General features: G+C 39.4%; 1 protein-coding gene across 7 annotated transcripts in view; it reads right to left on the bottom strand.

Moving 5' to 3' along the window:
- Window positions 1-20683, bottom strand: part of RBFOX1 (RNA binding protein, fox-1 homolog (C. elegans) 1) — a 271893-nt gene that overhangs the window by 143318 nt on the left and 107892 nt on the right. For all 7 annotated transcript variants that reach the window (XM_009324718.1, XM_009324716.1, XM_009324722.1 and 4 more), the window contains one exon: window positions 4778-5020. In XM_009324718.1, the coding sequence (XP_009322993.1) occupies window positions 4778-5020 (243 nt within the window). The remainder of the gene's footprint in view (window positions 1-4777; window positions 5021-20683) is intronic.

The raw sequence follows: 20683 nt of genomic DNA, 5'->3' as shown, positions 1-20683 counted from the left end.
AAAAAGGAAGACCCGGGGAACTACAGGCCAGTCAGTCTCACCTCTGTGCCTGGGAAGATCATGGAACAGACCCTCCTGGAAGCTATGCTAAGGCACATGGAAAATAAGGATGCGACTGGTGATAGCCAACACGGCTTCACTAAGGGCAAATCGTGCCTGACAAATTTGGTGGCCTTCTACAACGGGGTTACAGCATTGGTGGATAAGGGAAGAGCAACTGACGTCATCTACCTGGACTTGTTGAAAGCATTTGACACTGTCCTGCATGACATCCTTGTCTCTAAATTGGAGAGACGTGGATTTGATGGATGGAATACTCGGTGGATAAGGACTTGGCTGGATGGTCACACACGGAGTTGTAGTCAATGGCTCGATGTCCAAGTGGAGACCAGCGATGAGTAGCGTTCCTCAGGGGTTGGTATTGGGACCAGCGCTGTTTAACACCTTTGTTGGCAACACGGACAGTGGGATCGAGTGCACCCTCAGCAAGTTTGCAATGACACCAAGCTGTGTGGTATGGTTGACATGGCAGAAGGACAGGATGCCATCCAGAGGGACCTGGACAGGCTTGAGACGTGGGCCCATATGAACCTCATGAAGTTCAACAAGGCCAAGTGCAAGGTCCTGCACATGGGTCGGGGCAATCCCAAGCAGAAATACAGTCTGGGCAGAGAATGGATTGAGAGCAGCCCTGAGGAGAAGGACTTAGGGGTGTTGATTGATAAGAAGCTCATCATGACCCTGCAATGTGCGCTGGCAACCCAGAAGGCCAACCGTATCCTGGGCTGCATCCAAAGAAGTGTGACCAGCAGCTCGAGGGAGATGATTCTCTCCCTCCACTCTGCTCTCATGAGACCCCACCTGGAGTACTGTGTTCTGCTCTGGGGCCCCCAACATAAGGAGGACATGGACCTGTTGGAGCAAGCCCAGAGGAGGGCCACGAAGATGATCAGAGGGCTGGAGCACCTCTCCTGTGAAGGCAGGCTGAGAGGGTTGGGGTTGTTCAGCCTGGAGAAGAGAAGGCTTCGGGGAGACCTTATTGCAGCCTTCCAGTACCTGAAGGGGGCCTACAAGAAAGCTGGAGAGGCACTTTTTACATGGGCATGTAGATAGGACAAGGTGTAATGGCTTTAAACTGAAAAGAGACTAGATTTAGATTAGATACAAGGATTTGTATCTAAATTCTGCACTGTGAGGGTGGTGAGGCACTGGAACAGGTTGCTCAGAGAAGTTGTGGATGCCCCATCCCTGGAAGCATTCAAGGTCAGGTTGGACGGGGCTCTGAGCAACCTGATCTAATGGAAGGTGTCCCTGCCCATGGCAGGGGGGGTTGGAACTAGATGATCTTTAAGGTCCCTTCTAACCCAAACCATTCTATGATTCGATGATTCTTTAAGACTGGTAGCCAACTACTCAAAAACCTAGCAGGAACTGGAAAGAAACATGATTTTTTTTCCCTTCAACAATAAAGACCACATGGAGTTACAATGTTGACACAGCTACTGAAGCTCTATTTCATAATAAAAACATGTATTGTTAAACCTACAGAGAGATGTATACAGCTGGACCCTCCTAATATTACAAAGCCTATGTCAAATCTGCCGGGGATCCATCTGCATATGCCTATTTATAATGACTCTACAGTGTGTTAAGTGGAATGCTAATTAGACACAGCAAAACAGATTTTAGACCGAGGTACCCATAATTAAACTGTGAAAACAAAGTTTTACAAATTTACAGTCAAATAAACTGATGAGTAATACGTTAAATGTCAAGGCTACTTTGAACAACGTAGATCCATAGATACACACTTCTTGTAAACTTTTATTTTCAATGCATTGTTCTCCAGGGAGGGAGAGTATCCACGACTTTCAATATAACATTGCAATTTAGAAAAAGTATCTTTTTAAAAAACAAAACAAAACTTTCTCGAAGATACCCTAAAGTCAAAAGTAAGGAAATTAATTCTTTATAAACAGCATGGGAGCTACTTCAAAAAGTTATGTGCATTCCTCTATAAGAAAGGAAACAGGAAGACAAGAAAAGGGTCCGTAATAAAAAGAGCAAATAACTATACTATATTCCCCAAATACAAAAGGTTAGTGGAATTGAAGTGTTGCTCTTCAGAGAATAGAAGTTCACTCCAAGTGGAACCAGAAGGGAGAAAGTCTATGACAGGTAAAATATAAGTTGGATATTAGGAAGGCAAAAAGGAAATAAGAAGAGCAGAAAGCAAAGGATACAAAAACAAGTAACAATAAAGCCTATTAGTATATCTGAAGCAGGAAACTTTCAAGGGAATCATTGGATTTGCTAGAGCTGGGATTGAATAGAGCACCTGAAGAAGATAAGGGCATTGCAGACAGTCCAAATTATTTCTTTTCATCAGCCTTTGCCATGGAAGACGTTGGAAAAATGCATACCTGACTTTCCTGATAAAGGTACTAACACTTCTTCAAACTGAAAAAATCAAAAAGGGGTGAGGAAACACAATAAATTGAAAGCAATAAATGATGAGGGATGAGCTCCTCTCCCACTTGCATCATCAGGTGTTTTACCATTGATTTTAGCACTAACAGTCTTTTACTTCAGAACTGAACAGCAAACAGACCAACAGTTACAAAATACGAAAAGGCTGAGCTGGGCATCACAGTGGACTGTTCAGTGTGCAGCAGCAGTCAAAAGAGCAAGCAAAAGAATAGAATATAAGAATAATGAGACAGGGACAGTAGGAAAGACTACATTTTTAGTCAATATCCAATCTCTTCTGGAGTATCTACTCAGCTTAGGGTTCCTGCTCTAAACCAATGACAGTGGCAAATGACAAGAGTTTGACAACAATCACAAATGATTATGGAAGAAAATTTTAAAAGCTGGAAAGAACCAGGAAGTTAACTTAGCAAAGAGATGAATGAGAGGGGACAATGTAGAGCTGCAAAGAATACTATGAGATATAGGTAAACAGGATGCTCTTCAACTTAAACTTTCTCACACTACTAGAGCAAAGGGCCAATCAGGGCAACAAAAAGTTACCAAATCAAAACTAAAAGAACTGAAACATTTTACTGCAGAAACCACAAAACTCTGTAATTAATTCACAAGGACATCTCCATGATAGTAGCAAGGAATATCCTTTTGTGCTTTTGCTATTGTTATTGCTTTTCTTTCTTGTTCATACCCATATAATGAAATTAGTGACATGGCAATAAACATAAATCTTCAAACAACTCAATTAAGGGAACATGCTTTCCCTTTCTTCTTGCCCTGCTGCATGAAACTTTTCACGTTGGATATATGCCAGGGGAGGAAGGGGAGGTAAGATGAGGTATGGAGCATGGTTGTGGCAAGGATGAGGACAGCTAGTAGAGATGTTTCAAGTGCATGCTCAAATTGCAGTGTGCTGTCTGTTCTGTGCTAGATCCTACACATGTAACCCATGTGGTTGTGTCCTGATTTCAGCTGGGATAGAGTTAATTTTCTTTGTAGTAGCTGGTACAGTGCTGTGTTTTGGATTTAGTATGGGAATAATGTTGATAACACACTGATGTTTTAGTTGTTGCTACGTAGTGCTTACACTAGTCAAGGACTTTTCAGCTTCTCGTGCCCTGCCAGCGAGAAGCCAGGAGGGGGCACAGCCAGGACAGCTGACCCAAACTGGCCAAAGGGACATTCCATACCATGGGACGTCACGCTCAGTACATAAACTGGGGGGAGTTGGCCGGCTGGGTGTGACCGCTGCTCGGGAACTGGCTGGGCATCGGTCAGCGAGTGGTGAGTAAATGCATTGTATATCACTTATTTTGTATATACTTTTATCATTATTATTATTATTTTCCCTTCCTTTTCTGTCCTATTAAACTGTGTTTATCTCAACCCACAAATTTTACTTTTTTTTTCCCGATTCTCTCCCCCACCCCACTGGGGGCAGGGAGTGAGCCAACGGCTGTGCGGCTTTTAGCTGCCTGCCAGGTTAAACCACAACAGGCTGATGGCTCAGAAATCTGCCAGATGTTGGCACTGGACATATTGGGTCCCAATCTAGAATTAAGACATAAGCACTAAACTATCAATGTGTGAAATTTGTGACTTAAATTACCAGGTAGGGCCATCCAAGGAGTCTCTTGCATTATTCATGGCACTTCAGAACTTCATATATAAATCAAATAGAAGGAAAAAGTCTATCATTTCTGCTCTGTTGAGCACAGATCCACACACAACTTTGGTAATGGCTGCACAAACAAGCTCTCTAGAAAATACAGTATTACAGACATGCTCTTCACAATACTCATTCACACAGTTCCACAACTAATTTCAATACAGTATCATTCAATGGACACTTCTATGAAAAACTACTCAGAAGTGTCAAGAATACAGAGGTCGTTAAAAATAACAAAATGAGTCTGGTTTGTTTGTTTTTTTTTTCCCAAATGAATGCTTACAAACACTCTTTTGCAATGTTTTTCCATATTGGACTTAGTCAAGCTTTATTATATGATTCATGGGCTTGCTATTAATCATTTTGTCTGTCTAACACTGTAGAAAAGGAAACTACAGATTCTACAAAGCTCCCACACTTACTAAGAGGTTCCAAAAGCAGCAAAATTATATTCTCCAAGTTCAATGATAAACTTTGACAGACTTTCAACCTTGAAATGGTGAGTAATCCTAACACAAATGAAGTGCAAAGCTATTAAGCGTAACGTAAGAATAAATGTTATCAATAAATACACATAACTTGAAACATACTGCTTTAGAAATAGCTGAAACCTTGACTTACTGTGGCTGTGCCGGAGACAGTTTGTGCATTTGTGTCAGCTGCGCTCTGTTCAGAGTGTGTCTGAGCAGGAGGGTACATGTTTAACGTGTGCTCTGGAACAGTGGTTTGGCCTGTGTAGTCTGGAGCTGGATGAGGATGTGGGGCTGTGTATTCTGCAGGGATACCATTCTGAGGTGGAGCAAACTGGGCTGAGGCATAAGGCTGTGCCATTGTGTCAGGAGGTGCTGTAGCTTCCTGATTACCCTGTAAAAATCAAAGAAGAAAAAAGGAAGAAGAAATGTGGAGTGAGATAAAATAAGCCTTGAACCTGCACACGTAACACAGAAAGCGATGACAGTATTCTGCTAAGATTGCCGGCCTGAAAAGGGCACAATGTTTGTTTCTTGAGGAGAAAATTTCTTATCTGAATTAAATCCATTTTGCTAACCCTGTTAAATCTTATTATAATTAGACAAACAAATCTGCTGTTCTCTGGATAATTGTAGACTATTCTTTAACTGGGAAAGGTCAGTGAAGTCTACCTGAACTAATGCCTCAACTCAGACAATGAAGAGGGACAAAGCTCAGTTTATTCCAAAGGCTACTGAGCGCAACTGCCAATACAGAGCTCTGATAAGGTTAGCCCATGGTCTGTGATCCATTCTGACTTACCATTTGCAGAACACAATATATGCAGCCTACACACAGAGCAGGATTTGGGTGCATATTGTTAACCATATACTGAAAATATTTTTATGAAATAATGCTCTATAAGATATTCAGAAATACTTTGAGGTACACTGTATTGAGCAACTGCATGCACAAATGCAAAAAAATAATGAGATCCAATCAAAATATTAAATATTTGAATCTAAAAATGCATCAGTCTAAAATCTTAAGTTAACGTAAAAGAAAAATTCTATGTTGTAGGCTGTCAAAAGAAATAGATGTAAAAACTTTAAAGGCTTTAAATTTGAAGACAATAGTATTTCATTTCCATATTACAATAAACCTATACAATTAAAAACAAATGCCCTCATCTCTTTATAGATAGATCCATCTTTATGTTTGATATAATAAAGGACAGTCGAGCATGTTAATTTATCAATTAGAAACTTCTGACTAAATGCTCTGCTCATACCAAATAGTAATAATTCTAGGGGAGGAAATGTACAGAACAATCTTTCAGAACCTACACAAAAGATGTCCAAAACATGATGCTGCAGATGACACAGCATTAGAGGCCATTAATACAGGGATTATCCCAAACTCAGATGAGCTGATTTACAAGACAAAATTATCCCTCTAAATATCAAGTAATGCAAAAATGAATATTTGAGTAAAATGTTAGTTAGTTTTTAAAATACTCTGTCATCTTCCCATGTACATGTCCCAAAGCATGTATAAGTACCTGCACAGGACTACTGTAGGGATTTTGCTTATTTATACTCATCAGTCCTTGATTTCCTAATTTCAAAACAGGCTGGATGAATAAAAGACATTCTTTTGTATTTTCTACTGAAAGACATTTCCAGCCAATTTCAACTAGTTCAGACATCAGTTCTCTGACCTGAACTGGACCTCAACTCAAGCGCCTTTAAGAATTTCAGAATCACAGCACAGGAATAAGCCTTGGTACATGCCAGGCTTAGAAGGGAAAATCAAATTTTCCTTTGTAAAAGGCATTCGGTGCGTCCTAAAAAATTAAAACATTATATCAGCAATCAAACCCTCCCTAATTTTAATCCCATCTTTGCTACTATTTTAGTGTATGGCCTTGAGCAAGTTGTTTACAGTGCTTCATTCAACTACCTTTAAAATGAAAACAGTGACATTTGCCTACTTCACAGGGCTAGGTCAGTAAGTTTCATTTGCATATATCTACAATCATTCCAAGTTTATTGCTGCACTGAAACTTGCACTGTTTAAATTTCAGTGGAGGTTAAAAACTCTTGTAAATGTATACTTATACGCTCTTATATTAAAACGGCGAGTTCCCTTTCTTATTTCTTTTACCTAATATTTTCACTGTTAAAAAAAAAAAATCCAGATGAAGTAAAAACCAGCAATGACTGGATTAGATCAGAGACATTTATTAAATGTTAAAGAAGTATTTTTAAAATTTGTGGGGGAGGCAGGGGACTGTATTTTTTTTAATCAACAGTTTCAGGAAGGACTTCAGCAAGTGGTAAGAATGAACAACAGCAAATCGAACTTCTGCCTATATAAGCATTTTCACTGTGCTGGCTTTGGAACACGGTAGCTGGTTACTGCTGGTCTTTAAGCTATTCCTTCATGTCAGATGCTAAACATGGCATTAGAGTCAGCAGCTGTTAAAAAAGAACAATAATGGCAACAAAGGGACCAAGGGCTAATGTCCAGGTGCATTTGATCTAAAGGTTTTAGTACTACCTTGAGTCCTAAACCAGATGTTGCCGAGACCCCCACTGTTTCTCATTAACACTGACAGCAGTTCCATGAGACCCTAATTAATATTCAAAGCATTCACACTTAGTGCTAATTACAGCTAATATTTAATTAAGAGGGTTGAACTTTTATATTATTTTTACCAGCAACTCCAAACGATTCACTTTTTAGATTTATCATAAAATGGCAAACTGCACTGGCAATTCCAGCACCTTCACATTGCTGAGACTCTTGTACCTCTTTCATTAGACTTGTTAAGCTGAGGTCTGTATCACACTTACTTAGAACCGAGATCCCATTAGTAAGTAAACAACGAAGGGTGACAGGGGGTTGTTTTGTTAAAAATCAGTGCCTAGTGTAGCCTTTCCTAGCCTTTAAAATTAGTGTGAATTTATGATTCACAATTAATTCAATAGACACAGTATTACAATGTAGTAGAAAAGCATGTATGTATAAACATGTTCTTTACTACTTATATGGGTATCAAGCCAATAGCTTATTGTTTAGACTATGAATTTATATCAAGAACAATGCAGTGTCAGCTAACACATATTTGTATATACATGTGGTTGATGGAAACCCCAGACTGCACAAAAGTCAGATACATTTGAATAGATTTTGAAGAACCAGAAATTCTTCAAATATAATCACCTAAAATGTACCTTTGTTGCGCCCTTTAAAATACAGTGAACTAAAATGAATAAAGGAAATAATAGATCTAATGCATTAAGTTGAAAATATGAAATGGCCCTAAAAGCAACAGGAAATATTGATCCTAAATTAGCCTATGAACTCAAGTATTAGAGTAATCTCAAAACTGCAGATGACAGTACACAGACATCGCTTAATACAACCTAGGCATGAGAGGCTAAACAGAAGTTGTCCCTTCAGACTCAGTTCCAAGTATCTTTAAGATTAAATGACCCCTTAATGCTCACTTTGTGCATGGTTTTTAATAAAGTAGTTGTTGGCAACAGAAAGAAGAACAAAGGATGGCAGACAGTCAGGCTCTGCTAAATGTTTTGGCCTGAGTTTTAATGAAAACCACATTTCAACTGAAAAATATGCTTTACGTGGCAGCGTATAAAATCAAATTTATTGCTTTCTGGTTAAATGTTGAACTCTAAAGAACAAAAAAAGAAAGCATTCCAATGATGCAGGTAAGTGAAATCATTCCTATTCCATATATATAATACTCCATTTGAAGAAAAGCTTAGAATTTAAAATGCTGCTAGTATCTCAGATCTCAACATGCCTTTCCAGTATCTTCTGCTCTGAAAGGATTTCATAATTAAGAAATGCATGAAAAGTGTCAAAACATAATAAAGCAAGCTTGTTATGTTTGTATACAAAAGACAGAGCACAGAAAACATTACTTATGCAGTGTTTCTTTATAAAAACCCATTTGCAGCACAAAAATGTATTCAATGAAAACCTTTCTGCTTGCCTGCATTTTAAAGTCTAGCTAACAGTTTATTGTTTGTTTTACTCTATTTTCTGTTTGGTGCATTTTGTTTTTTCTGTGGCAAGGGATATTTCACATTTAGAGAAAGCCTCTCATACTGTAGTTAAATGAGCCAAGCTGCATCATATCCTTAGGGCACGGAAACAAAGAAGGAAAATGCAACATTACTGTGTAAGCCTGCTGGTTATAAGAACAGTTCCGTTAGATATTTCAAGCACAGCAGAGATACATAATCACCACCGTAATTTGCCCTCCTTCAGACTTAAGCAACAAAACATGTATTAGAAGTCTTGCATGCAGTGGTGCAGCTGGTTATAAGAAATGCCCTGCCTTGCCTAAAATCAAGAGTTTCAAGTGAAAATAAAAGTGAAAATACCTGCTGCTGTACCATCCTGCTCCCTTTATTCTCCATAAACTTAGCAGCTGCTCTAGTCCCAGGCCATACAGCATCTGCCCAAAGCAAGCATCAATTATGGATGAGGGCGTGTGAGCAAAGTAATGTGTGCATGAGTGTGGATGATAGGGGTGTTGAAGGAGGGGGAGCTAATGCAAGGCTTACTGACCTCCCTCTCAACATCTGACTGCTCCCAAAACCTAATCCAGATGGGACTCTTTCAGTTTGCTGGGCCTCGCCCCATCAATCACAGCAGGCCACTCCTCTGTCTCCTGCTACTAGTTATAGAGTGCACCACTGAGCAGATGATTACACACACAAGAAGAAAAAAAACACAGCTTGACTACATTAATAGCTGTTTAAAAAACATTAGAAATGCTACTATGTAAGTTGCCAGAAGCTGAACATTTTTGTTTTAAAATTAAGACAGCTGTATTCAAAGTTACAAAAACCCCTGAACTTCCAGTGCTTTAGCTTTTTGATATCTACGATGTACAGTAACATGTGTGCATTTCTATGTGATTAATTTGTCCTACATGTGGTAGAGTTAATACCAATAAGATTTCTATTTTAAAACTGCTGAACTCCACAAGTAAACCATCAATATTGAAGTAGGATGTTTTAGATTAAATGTACTTTATCCTTCCATACAAATGAAATATTGTTTCCTTTTTTGTTTCATTTCATGACATCCCTCTTGCTTAGCAGAGGAAATATTTCAGAAATGCTTCCAAGGTTTAGTTCTGTGAGGCACTTAAAGCTACTTAATGCTTCACTATTAGAGGAACTTTCCTAGATGCTCTGGAGGTAGTTTTAAAATTATTAAACATCTAATTAAATCATATAATAAGGGAAAAAAAACCCACCCAACCTAAGAAGATACAGACAGCCCCAAAGAATACACGTTGCCACTCTGTCGCAGGCTGCCTACTGACACAAGAATTCAGAAACATGGCAGACACGTAGCATGGGAATTATTCTTACAAATGTTCAAATTCTAAGGGGTGGGCAGAACAGCAGATAAACAGCCATCAATTCATCATTAAACTTATATTCCAGCTGAAATATACTGGATTTCTTTAAAGTGGCAGTGTTAATTCTTCCAGATTTGTTGCTGGCACTCCCCAATTAATGATAATAAAAGCAGCTACTTTCAAATTTTTCAGAAGGAATCAGACATCCAACCACACTGGACCGACTGACTGACTCTGCGAGCTTTCTCTGTTGTAGCTTAATTATCTGACCAGGCCACTTGACTCAGATCATTTGCTTCTGCAATCATACAAAATGAATTCTCCAGCCACCTCTCTCTTTTGGAAGGTTCAGTAGAGAGCCAAATTCAGATTTCATTTAAAAAACAATCTCATTCCAAAAGAAGGGTATCCTCAAAAGTAAGAAAGTTAACGCAAAATAATTTTTTTTCAGAGAGCATAGGTGAAAAGATAATAGTAAGTAAACAAAAGAGGATTTCTTTACTACCTTAGCAAGAAAGTACCATCTCTTTATTCCCATTACAGAGAAACATTTACTTTTGGTCCTCTTCACATATAACATGCTGTATTCCAGCAAGTCTGTGCTCTTGCTACTGCTACATATACATTTGAAAATGAAATGTTCATTTTGTGTCAGTGCCTGAAGCATGGAACAGACTAATTAGTGAAACATCACAACACCCTGCAAAGTAGGAAGGTTATATGCATTTACTTACGTTTAACAGAAGGCGGCAAACAACTTACCAAAAACAAAGTCCTAGTCTGAATTCCTGCCTGCATTCAAGACCACGTAGTATTATGGATGTATAGATACATACAAAGAAAGCATTCCCTCTGACACCTTCAATCTTTCCAGTTGTCACTGCTGAAACTTTCTACTACTTTTATGACGCTGTGATTTATTACACCAGCTTTCCTTGTCCTACATGACAGTTCTTTCTCCTGCTATTTCCAATAGCCCAAATGAACATGACTGTCACACTGATTTGTTTTGCTTCCACATTACCACCTAAATCTTCCTTTTCTTTTTTTTTTTTTTTTTTAAACTTAAGCTTCTGCCTGTCCCTCACTTCCTCCAACTCTGACTCTTAGGTATTTTATACAGGTCTTTTCAACTGCAGCTCAACCCTCTATTCCATCAACCAATATTTTCCTTTTTTAAATACATGGAAAGATTTTTACATCATATTTTGAAAACACGAGTCTCCAAAATTGCCTGCAGACCCATATAGCAAGAGAATCCGGAGTATTCAAGCAGGTGTGCCTACAATTCATTTTCACAATAAGAATTGATTCTTAGAGCATTTCAAAAGAAAGGTATAAAAGGAGCTTGTGCTTTCCCACAAGTCAATATAGGAAAGTACACCTAATCTTATTTTACACCTTTACTGGAACATACTGAAGATGATGATGCAGCATCCTTGTACCCAAATGGGGGGGGGGGGGGGGGGGAGAGAAAAAAGGATTTGATTGTCAACATACAAGGTGCATAAAAAGCTGCCTGAAGTGTTGGCCTTTAAAGAGAGTAGCAGTCAACATTTAGAAGTCTGTCAGTCAGCTATGAGTGCCATCCCTTGGACATCAAGACCAGGTCCAAAACTGTTGAACATCTTCATAAAAGACTTGCATGAAGTATCAGAATGCAAGTTCACACATGACAGCAAATAGGGGGAGCAGTTACAGGGGTCTCAAGAAGCTAGAGTAATGGGCTGACAAGAACCTGATCGAAGTCCTGCTCTTGGGACAGAATAACCCCATGCATTGGTACAGGCTGTGGGCTGACTGGCAACAGAGCAGCTCTGCAGAAAAGGATCTGTGGGAGTCCTGGTGAACAGTAAGAGAAGTACAAATCAGCAGTCTGCCTTTGAGGCAATAAAGGCTAACCACATAGTAGGCTGCATTAGCAAAAGGACAGACAGCGGGTGGAGGAAAGAGATCATTCCTCCCTGCACAGCACTTGTGAGACACAGCATCTGGAACGCCATGTCTAGTCTGGAAATCCCCAGGACAGGAGATAGATTTGCAAACTGGAGAGTCCAGTGGTGGGTTGCTACGACAGCTGGAGGGGCTAGAGCACATGACACATGAGGAGAGGCTGAGGGAGCTGCTTTAGCATAGCCTGAAGAAGAGAGGGCTAACAGACAACTTAATTGCATCTTCTCCGACTTAATGGATGGGTACAGAGACAGAATCAGACCTTTCTCAGAGGTACAGAGTGAAAGAACAAGAAGCAACAATCAAAAGTTGCAGAAAGCTAAATTCCGGTTGGCTATAAGGAATAAAATAATGAATATGAGGGAAGTTAAAGCACAGGAACACGCTGCTCAGTGAGGTTGTGGCATCTTGGAGACTTTCAAAACTCAACTGGACAAGCCCCTGAGCAACTTGATCTGTGTAGTTACCCCTGATTTAAAAAGGATGTTGGGATTAGATGGCCTCTGAAGTTCCCTTCCAACCTAAATTAGTCTATGATTCCATATGGTTTCAACAGTAGCAGAATAGCTTCAGAGTGGATTTTATACTTTTATCTTATTTGACGACTTTCATCATAAAGGATTTACTGACAAGGAAGAGACTAGCTACAACTCCTAGTCTGCTTTCTCTCCTCAAGAAACGATATCTCAATTCTTTGAGATGGATTTGGAATGCTTTCTTAGAAAAATATATTTACATTTGTTTAATCCACAGCCAGAGCAGTATGAAAGTGGCAATCACTATAGTGCATGCAAGACAAGAATAGTTTCACAAACAATGCAAATTAATGTTGTGAACTATGACGTGTCTTAATTTTCTGCCAAATGTCACCATTTTTATCATATGTAGAGGAACACTGCCTTGACAACTATATATCCATAGAAAGGAGTATTTTCCTCTGCCTTCTGCATCACCTCTAAAACAATAACTACTACAGGCATGTAAGCTTTCTAATTTTATCTGCAATTTTTCTACTGAAATGAAATTTTATTCTATTTCATATATGAACTTACTGAAAATCACTGCCACCTGCTAAAGCTGAATTGTAGTAAAGCTAATATAACCATTTTCTTACTTTTCAGTATCTAAGAAAGTGGTTGAAAAAGCCTTTTTTTTTTTTTTTTACTGCAATACTGTTTGAAGATATGGGATTTTTAAAGCTGGATCAGTTCCCAAATCAGCTCACAAGCAATTGTGACAAGAGAAGTGAGGGGTCAATGCACTGAAGAAACAATCAATGGGAGCTGGAGAAAGAGGACAAAGCAGCAGACATATATTATGCTATACTGACATAAAAGATTTTGTCCTGAGAAACCATTTCTTAATAATCTTAAGTCTTCGATTTGCAAGAATGAAGACAATATAGACCAAGTGGTAAATTACAGGCCTTTACAGGAAACTGTAAAAACACCAATCTGTTTTTATAATCTAGCTAACACAGATCTCGGAGCTACCACAACTGATGTGCATGAGAGGAAAGAAACATGCACTGCAACCACGTAGCCTGCAGGTCTGCAAAGCAAGAACCATTGGGCCTTCTTTTATAACTACAGAAAAAATATTATTCATAGCTCAAGCAGTGGAAGCAGCAGAGATGTGTTGGCAAGACTATTTTACTAGGATGTGTTAGCGCTTCTGAGAAGCCAGATATACTAGCCCAGGTGACAAACCATGCTTACGTAGCAAGACTATGTCTGGTTCTTGACACAACCCTGCATCATGCTTTGTAAGCCTTTCTTCTAGACTCCACTGGGACTATTTTTACCTTGTAACTTACACACCAGCGTAAGTATTTCCAGAATTTGAGTAAAAAAGCTTCTCTAAATGCCACCTTATTGGTAAAGGATTGAACATTGCAAAAGATTAGAGTCTGCAGAGAGGAACTGAACAGCAATCAAATCCAGTTGCAGGTGTATGGATTTCAACAGTTAGATAATTTCTAGAAATCTGAGAAATTCTTGTAACATAGCTAAAATAATCATTTAAGATTTGTTGTAAGTAGAATTCAAGATCTCAGTTGCAATTTACTCCAAAAAACCTAACTGAATTTCTCAGGATATTGGAATTGGATACGGTTGTGGGTTTTAAAAGTGTCTAAATCGGGCAACTTAATCTAGCTGAGGTTAATAGTTACACAAAGTTAATCCCAATTTATAGATGCTGCCTCATCCAGCATATATTAAATGAACTGCTTTTTCAGTTGGTTTCCTAATGGACATACCACAAATTACAGCAATGTATTTACCAGTTTTGTTAGCTATAGAAATTGGTGAACCTACAGTTACATGCAGAGACAACGTATTTGAAGGCCATTTGTTCTGGAGAAACAGTATCACAGTTTCGTGTGTACCTAATTAGTTATTCTTCATGTACAAACAAATAAATATTTGTTTAAAAAAAATACTAGGCAGAATGAGTGACGTGTGTCACAAGTATTACACACAGAGAACCAAGAAAACAGAACTGTAAACAGGCACAGTGTTTTCACTGTTCAGCCTAGCAGAGTTTTGTCTGCTTCACGAAAGTACCACTGAAGTTACTGCAACAAAATGCAGCTTGCCTTAGGTATTCAGATTTGTAGTAAAACAAGGCTACAGGGACAGAGCAATGTTACACAGGAAGACTGAAGGGCAGCAGCAGTTATTTGAGTGCAAACTGGCATGCCATCTCTTTGAACCGAACACTTTGAATGACCTCTTTTAACCAGGGACACCATCTTTCACTGATGAGCTGTGATTTAGCCTCAGAAAAGAAAGGAGACATTACTCTTCATAATCCCTCATGCTGAATCATTTTCTAAGGCAGTACCACAATAACCACAGTTCATCCATTATATGTGAAACAGGTCCAAGTTTCAGTATCACAAATGGGAGGGTCACTACTTGACTCTACTGAAGTAAAACAAGGAACATAGTCAGCTAGTAAATGAAATGAGAATGTAATGCCATAAGTCATCTTAAGCAGCAAAGCTGACCGAAGATCATACCTCCTTAGCTATTTGTTTGCAAACATCAAAGTATAGAGGGCTGCTTTATAAGCCAGTTCACTTGAACTAGCCAGGTTAAGCTGGCTGATGATTACTGTAAAACTGTCCCAAATGAACTAATGGGGGTTGTTTTGTTTTTGTTTACTTTGTTTAAACCAGGTAAATTTAAGAGTTTGATCTGTGTGGTAAGCTCCATAAAGACAATGACATGACTGAGTTTGGGAATTTGGAAGAAGACCAAGAGGATAAGCAGCAGAGTTACAAAATTTGGCTTCAGGAAAAGAGACTTCAGCTTATCCAGGGAATTGTTAGGAATCCCTGATGTTCACCTGTGAGAGAAAACTGTCCGAGGTAGCTGCCTGATTCATTGAGCCATTGATTAAAGAGAACTTCAGCATGTAGGAACAAACCATCCATTAAGAAGGAGGATACTTAGCAGAAGGCCCACATGGCTAAGCAGAAAGTTTCTCAATGAAGAAAGACACAAAAAGGGAGTATACAAGCAATGGAATCAAGGCTTGGCAATAAAAGAGGAGCATAAAAGTATTGCTCAGGTACTCGAGGACAAAATCTGGAAGCTTTTTTTGTCCAGCCTAGCTTGAACTAAGACTAGTGAAGACATTAAGGGTGACAGGAAAGGAGTCTACATACCAGGTCTGCTTATTGCAAAAGAAAGTTCAAGGGAAATATTGATGCTGGGAGGAGACAGCCTTGTGATGAAAAAGTCATCATAATATAATGAAGTACTTAATGTCTTTTTTGTTTCAGGAAAAGTCTGATCCTAAATCATTGCACCCAAATCATGGACAGCATGGGTAGCGAAGGAGAGGGACAATGAACAATGGAGATTGTAGGGGGTTGACCCTGGCTGGATGCCAGGTGCCCACCAAGCCCCTCCGTTACTCCCCTCCTCAGCTGGACAGGGGAGAGAAAATATAACAAAGGGCTCGTGGGTCAAGATAAGGACAGGGGGAGATCACTCAGCAGTTACTGTCACGGGCAAAATAGAATTGACTTGGGGAAAATGAATTTAATTTATTACCAAGCAAATCAGAGTAGAATAATGAGAAATAAAAACTAAATCTTAAAACACCTTCCCCCCCTTCTTCCTGGGCTCAACTTCACTCCCATTTTCTCTACCTCCTCAGCGGGATGGGGAATGGGGGTTGGGGTCAGTTCATCACAAGGTGTCTCTGCTGCTCCTTCCTCCTCAGGGGAAGGACTCCTCACAATCTTCCCCTGCTCCAGCGTGGGGTCCCTCCCATGGGAGACAGTCCTCCACGAACTCCTCCAACGTGAGTCCTTCCCACAGGCTGCAGGTCTTCACAAACTGCTCCAGTGTGGGTCCCTTCCACGGGGTGCAGTCCTTCAGGAACAGACTGCTCCAGTGTAGGTCCCCCCGCCACGGGGTCACAAGTCCTGCCAGCAAACCTGCCCCAGCGTGGGCTCCTCTCTCTCTGCACAGGTCTACAGGTCCTGCCAGGAGCCTGCTCTAGCACAGGCTTCCCACAGGGTCACAGCCTCCTTCAGGTGCATCTACCTGTTCCAGCATGGGGTCCTCCACAGGCTGCAGGTGGATATCTGCTCCACCATGGACCTCCATGGGCTGCAGGGGAACAGTCTGCCTCACCATGGTCTTCACCATGGGCTGCAGGGCAATCTCTGCTCCGGTGCCTGGAGCACCTCCTCCCCCTCCTTCTTCACTGACCTTGGTGTCTGCAGAGTTGTTTCTCTCACATAGTCTCACTCTTGCCTCTGGCTGCAGTTTGTTGCACAGGTTTTTGTTTTTTCCTTCTTAAACATGTTATCAGAGAGGCGCTACCACCGTCGCTGATGGGCTCGGCTTTGGCCAGCGGTGGGTCCGTCTTGGAGCTGGCTGGCATTGGTTCTGTCGGACACAGGGGAAGCTTCTAGCAGCTTCTCACAGAAGCCACCCCTGTAGCTCCCCTGCTACCAAGACCTTGCCATGCAAACCCAATACACAGATGCAACAGGTTAGGGACTACTTAGCAAAGCTGGATGTATTTACGTATTTGAAGCCTTAAGGCATTCAACAGAAGGTGTGGAATGAGTAGATCACTGCCTATTAAACTATGAAAAATTACACTGATACGGGAAGCCCCAGATGACTCAAAAAGCTAACATCCCTCCTGCCTTTTAAAAAGGCAATGAGGATAATTCAAGGAACTACTGACCACTCAGCCTCATCTCAGGCCCTGGAAAGATCATGGAACACATCCTTTTGGAATCCATTTCCAAGCACACGAAGGAGATTTAGGTAATTTGAAATGGTCAACATGGATTTTTTTCAGGGGAAAATAGTGCTTGATCAACCTGGTTGCCTTCAGAAACAACTGGCTACATGGACAAAGTTAATGCAACAGCTACAATCTACCTTGACTTCAATGAAGCTTTTAATGCTGTCTCCCATAGCATTGCCGGTTGAGAGCTGAATAAGGAAGGGCTGGACTGTTAGATGGGTTGAAAATTGGCTGGACTGTCAGGCTCTAAGATCAATGGCTTAATGTCTGGCTCATGACCAGTAGTAAGTTGAATACCTTAGGGTCAATACTGGGTCTCACATTGTTCAACAACTTGGAGAATAACAGAGAGTACATCCTCAGCAAATTTGCAGATAACACTAAACTACGGACCCTCAATCCAGGGGCACCTTGATAAACGTGAGGACTGGAGAATCAGAATCCTTACGTAGTTCAGCATGGCAAACTGCAAAGTTCTGTACCATGGGCATATGGAATAACAGTTTCAGGGAATGAAGTTCATTGCACATTCACTGAACCCCTTTCAGTTTTAGTCCGTATATAATAAAGCTATTAAAACACAGAAATGTAATCTATATTATATAGTGCCTTGTTACTTGCTCTTAGAAGCAGATTGTTCATAGACTATGAATCTTTTAAATAGCAAATGAAATTCTATTATTTCCTTTTTTTCCTCCATAACCCCCTCCCCCACAAAAAAAAAAAAAACAAAACCAAAAAACCACACCACTCATCTGTGTATTGTTCATGGAGATCCCATGCAATAATGTGGAAATTGCATATATTCTGCATTTTACCTGTAACTTTTCAGCAGGCAGAATTTTTGGTTTTCTATGTCCAACCTCAATATTTTGAACAAATTTGGCAGAATATTATGAATTCAATATATCCACAAATCATACTTACCACATCCAAGAGACAAGAATTGTGATCTTCGTGCCCATAAACTTTTGATTAAAATGAAGTTATTTCAACAGAGCTGAAAATAGTTTTATAGGTAAGAAATTCACCAGTCTGCTGTCTCTCCTTTAAATTTTCATAAAAAATAAAATATAAAGAATCTAGAAATTAACTATTTTACCATTGCTTTCAGACAATGCCCACTTCCCATCTCTGTTTAATTTTAAAATTTCCATCATTTTGTTCTTTATAATGGAACATAGATGACCTGAGCTGCAATGACCAACTAACACAGCAATGCCATCTTGTTTAATACCAATTAAAGCAGCATTCAATTTTTGGCACTGAAATGAAATGATGGAACATCACCTCCAATGTTATTTACTTCTAAGTTTAAAATTAATATCAAAATATCACTGGGCACAAGGAACAGACAGATTGACTTCCTGCCTCAGCCACACTTTGTTATGCTTGTTCATCACTGAGATCGTTTGTGTACTTCAGCTAATGTTTATGTTAAGATGCTGTTATAGCATTAACAAGTAACTGTTTACTCCAAAGTTTGTCGTTAGCAAACTAAGCCACAATACTGAAGTAAAGCTCTTCTCACCGATGAGATAAAAATGGCAATAAGATTTGCCTACGCAATGCAAAATACATTTCTAAACACTGCTGAATGTCACAATTGGCTGAAAATAAACAAAAATCTATTAATAGAGTGCTACAATGAATCTGCAGTTATGAAGAAAATGAACAAAATCCTTTAATGGTTCCTATAGCATTGGAAAGACTTTCACTGACTGCACTGATTGGTAAGTTCTACTTTGTTAAATCTCTAAAAGGCTTCTGTTACGATGGAAGGAATGGCCAATTTGTCTTCGTATTTTAATTTCCCCATCTGTAGGACAGGGACTAAAACTGCTTTCAAATCTGCAGAACTATATTGCTTCTCCCTGCACATCTTCTCTAGAGATTTATTTTTTTTACTAGCCCTTCTTCACAAGACTGAACATATACATATGATAGTAAATCTTCCCATAAAGCTGGCCTCTGCCATATGCCATAGGTGCTTTATCCTGGTAAGCTTAAAAACTATCGCTTTGAACAACATACTGTTTTAAAACAAGATAGATTGTGGGACTGGGTACAAATTACCTTTCTCAGTTTACAGTTTTATTTTGTGCCTCTGTGTAAGGAAGGGGAGGGCTGGTGGAATGAAAGGTATTTCCAAAACCGGAACAGCATTGAGAAAAACTTTGGCATATTTACCAGAAGCATATGGCTAATTTACAGCAACCACATCCAACAGCATTTGTGTTTATGCAGTGCAGCAGCATGTGTAACAGCCACAGCATCCAAACTCTAGAATTAGTGAAAATAAGCATCTACATAGACTATTTGGGGAGAGAGAAGTTACAGCCTGAAAACTGCTTTTCATCCACATGAAGTGAACTGGCTGTCTTTTATACTAGAACACTGGATTAAACAAGATCTCGAAAAATATTGAAACAGTTCAGTATTTGCTGAGCGTGCACCTAGCGAGATGGAGAATACAGCAAATGTGTTAGCATTCTAGCTGCAAAAGAAATTCAGATTAGATATTGCTACACAGAAATTGATAGCTAGTAGGTATTCAATCAGAAAAGTGTTTTTTCTTTTAAATATTACAATCACATGGTATAATACATCACTTGTGTCAAGTTAAATTTAATCATATCAGCATACTTAAAGGAAAGAACCTGAATACCTACTCATATACCCATGCCAAGAGGGATTATATGAGACTTTATGAAGCCTTTTCCTTCTATTTAATATTCTGATATCTGTATAGAACAATTTTGATATGTATTATATCCTCAAACTAATCTATTCCATTGTCTTTTTAATGCACACCCAGTATGCCTGAACTCATAGTTATGGTATAATGTGTACTGTCAATTACTTATGTTCTTCTGAAGTCTGCCTATGTAAAAGGAAAGACATTTTCCTTGAAGCAGCAATAGGTATGAATGTCGTTAATTTTCTTGAGAGTAAAGGAACATCAGCTGCTTTCTACTAGTTAAAAGCACATTTAAAAAGGAACAATAATTTATGAGCCCTCTAATGCCTACTGATTTTTGTCAGACTTAGTAGAATCAGACTCAGCCCACTAACGCCTCCTTAGTGTGTGAAGGACTGTGCTTCAGAAAAGGTGTTTGAGCAACGCAATACAGAAACTTGGTAGGCTTTTACCGAAATGTGCTTTTTCTACACATGTTTAATGGCTTATCTGAACAACAATGAAAAATGATCACTATTTAATCTATCAGAAATAAACCAGTTTTCAGCTGCCAGAGACTAAATACAACAACAAAAATGTAGAAACATGAATTTTATTCTGGGAAAGTAACTGAAACTGTTAAGTGGAACATAATGTCAAGCATGCACTTTGGCAGACTCAACCCACCTCAGAATACATGAAGACTCTATGAATAGAATTTAGGCTCCAAAATAGGGACCTGAAAGGC

This window comes from Pygoscelis adeliae, unplaced genomic scaffold (assembly GCF_000699105.1).
Source record: "Pygoscelis adeliae isolate BGI_AS28 unplaced genomic scaffold, ASM69910v1 Scaffold85, whole genome shotgun sequence".
NCBI classification, from domain to species: domain Eukaryota; kingdom Metazoa; phylum Chordata; class Aves; order Sphenisciformes; family Spheniscidae; genus Pygoscelis; species Pygoscelis adeliae.
Note: the sequence above shows the minus strand (reverse complement) of the source record. Positions and strands in the feature narration are given on the sequence as shown.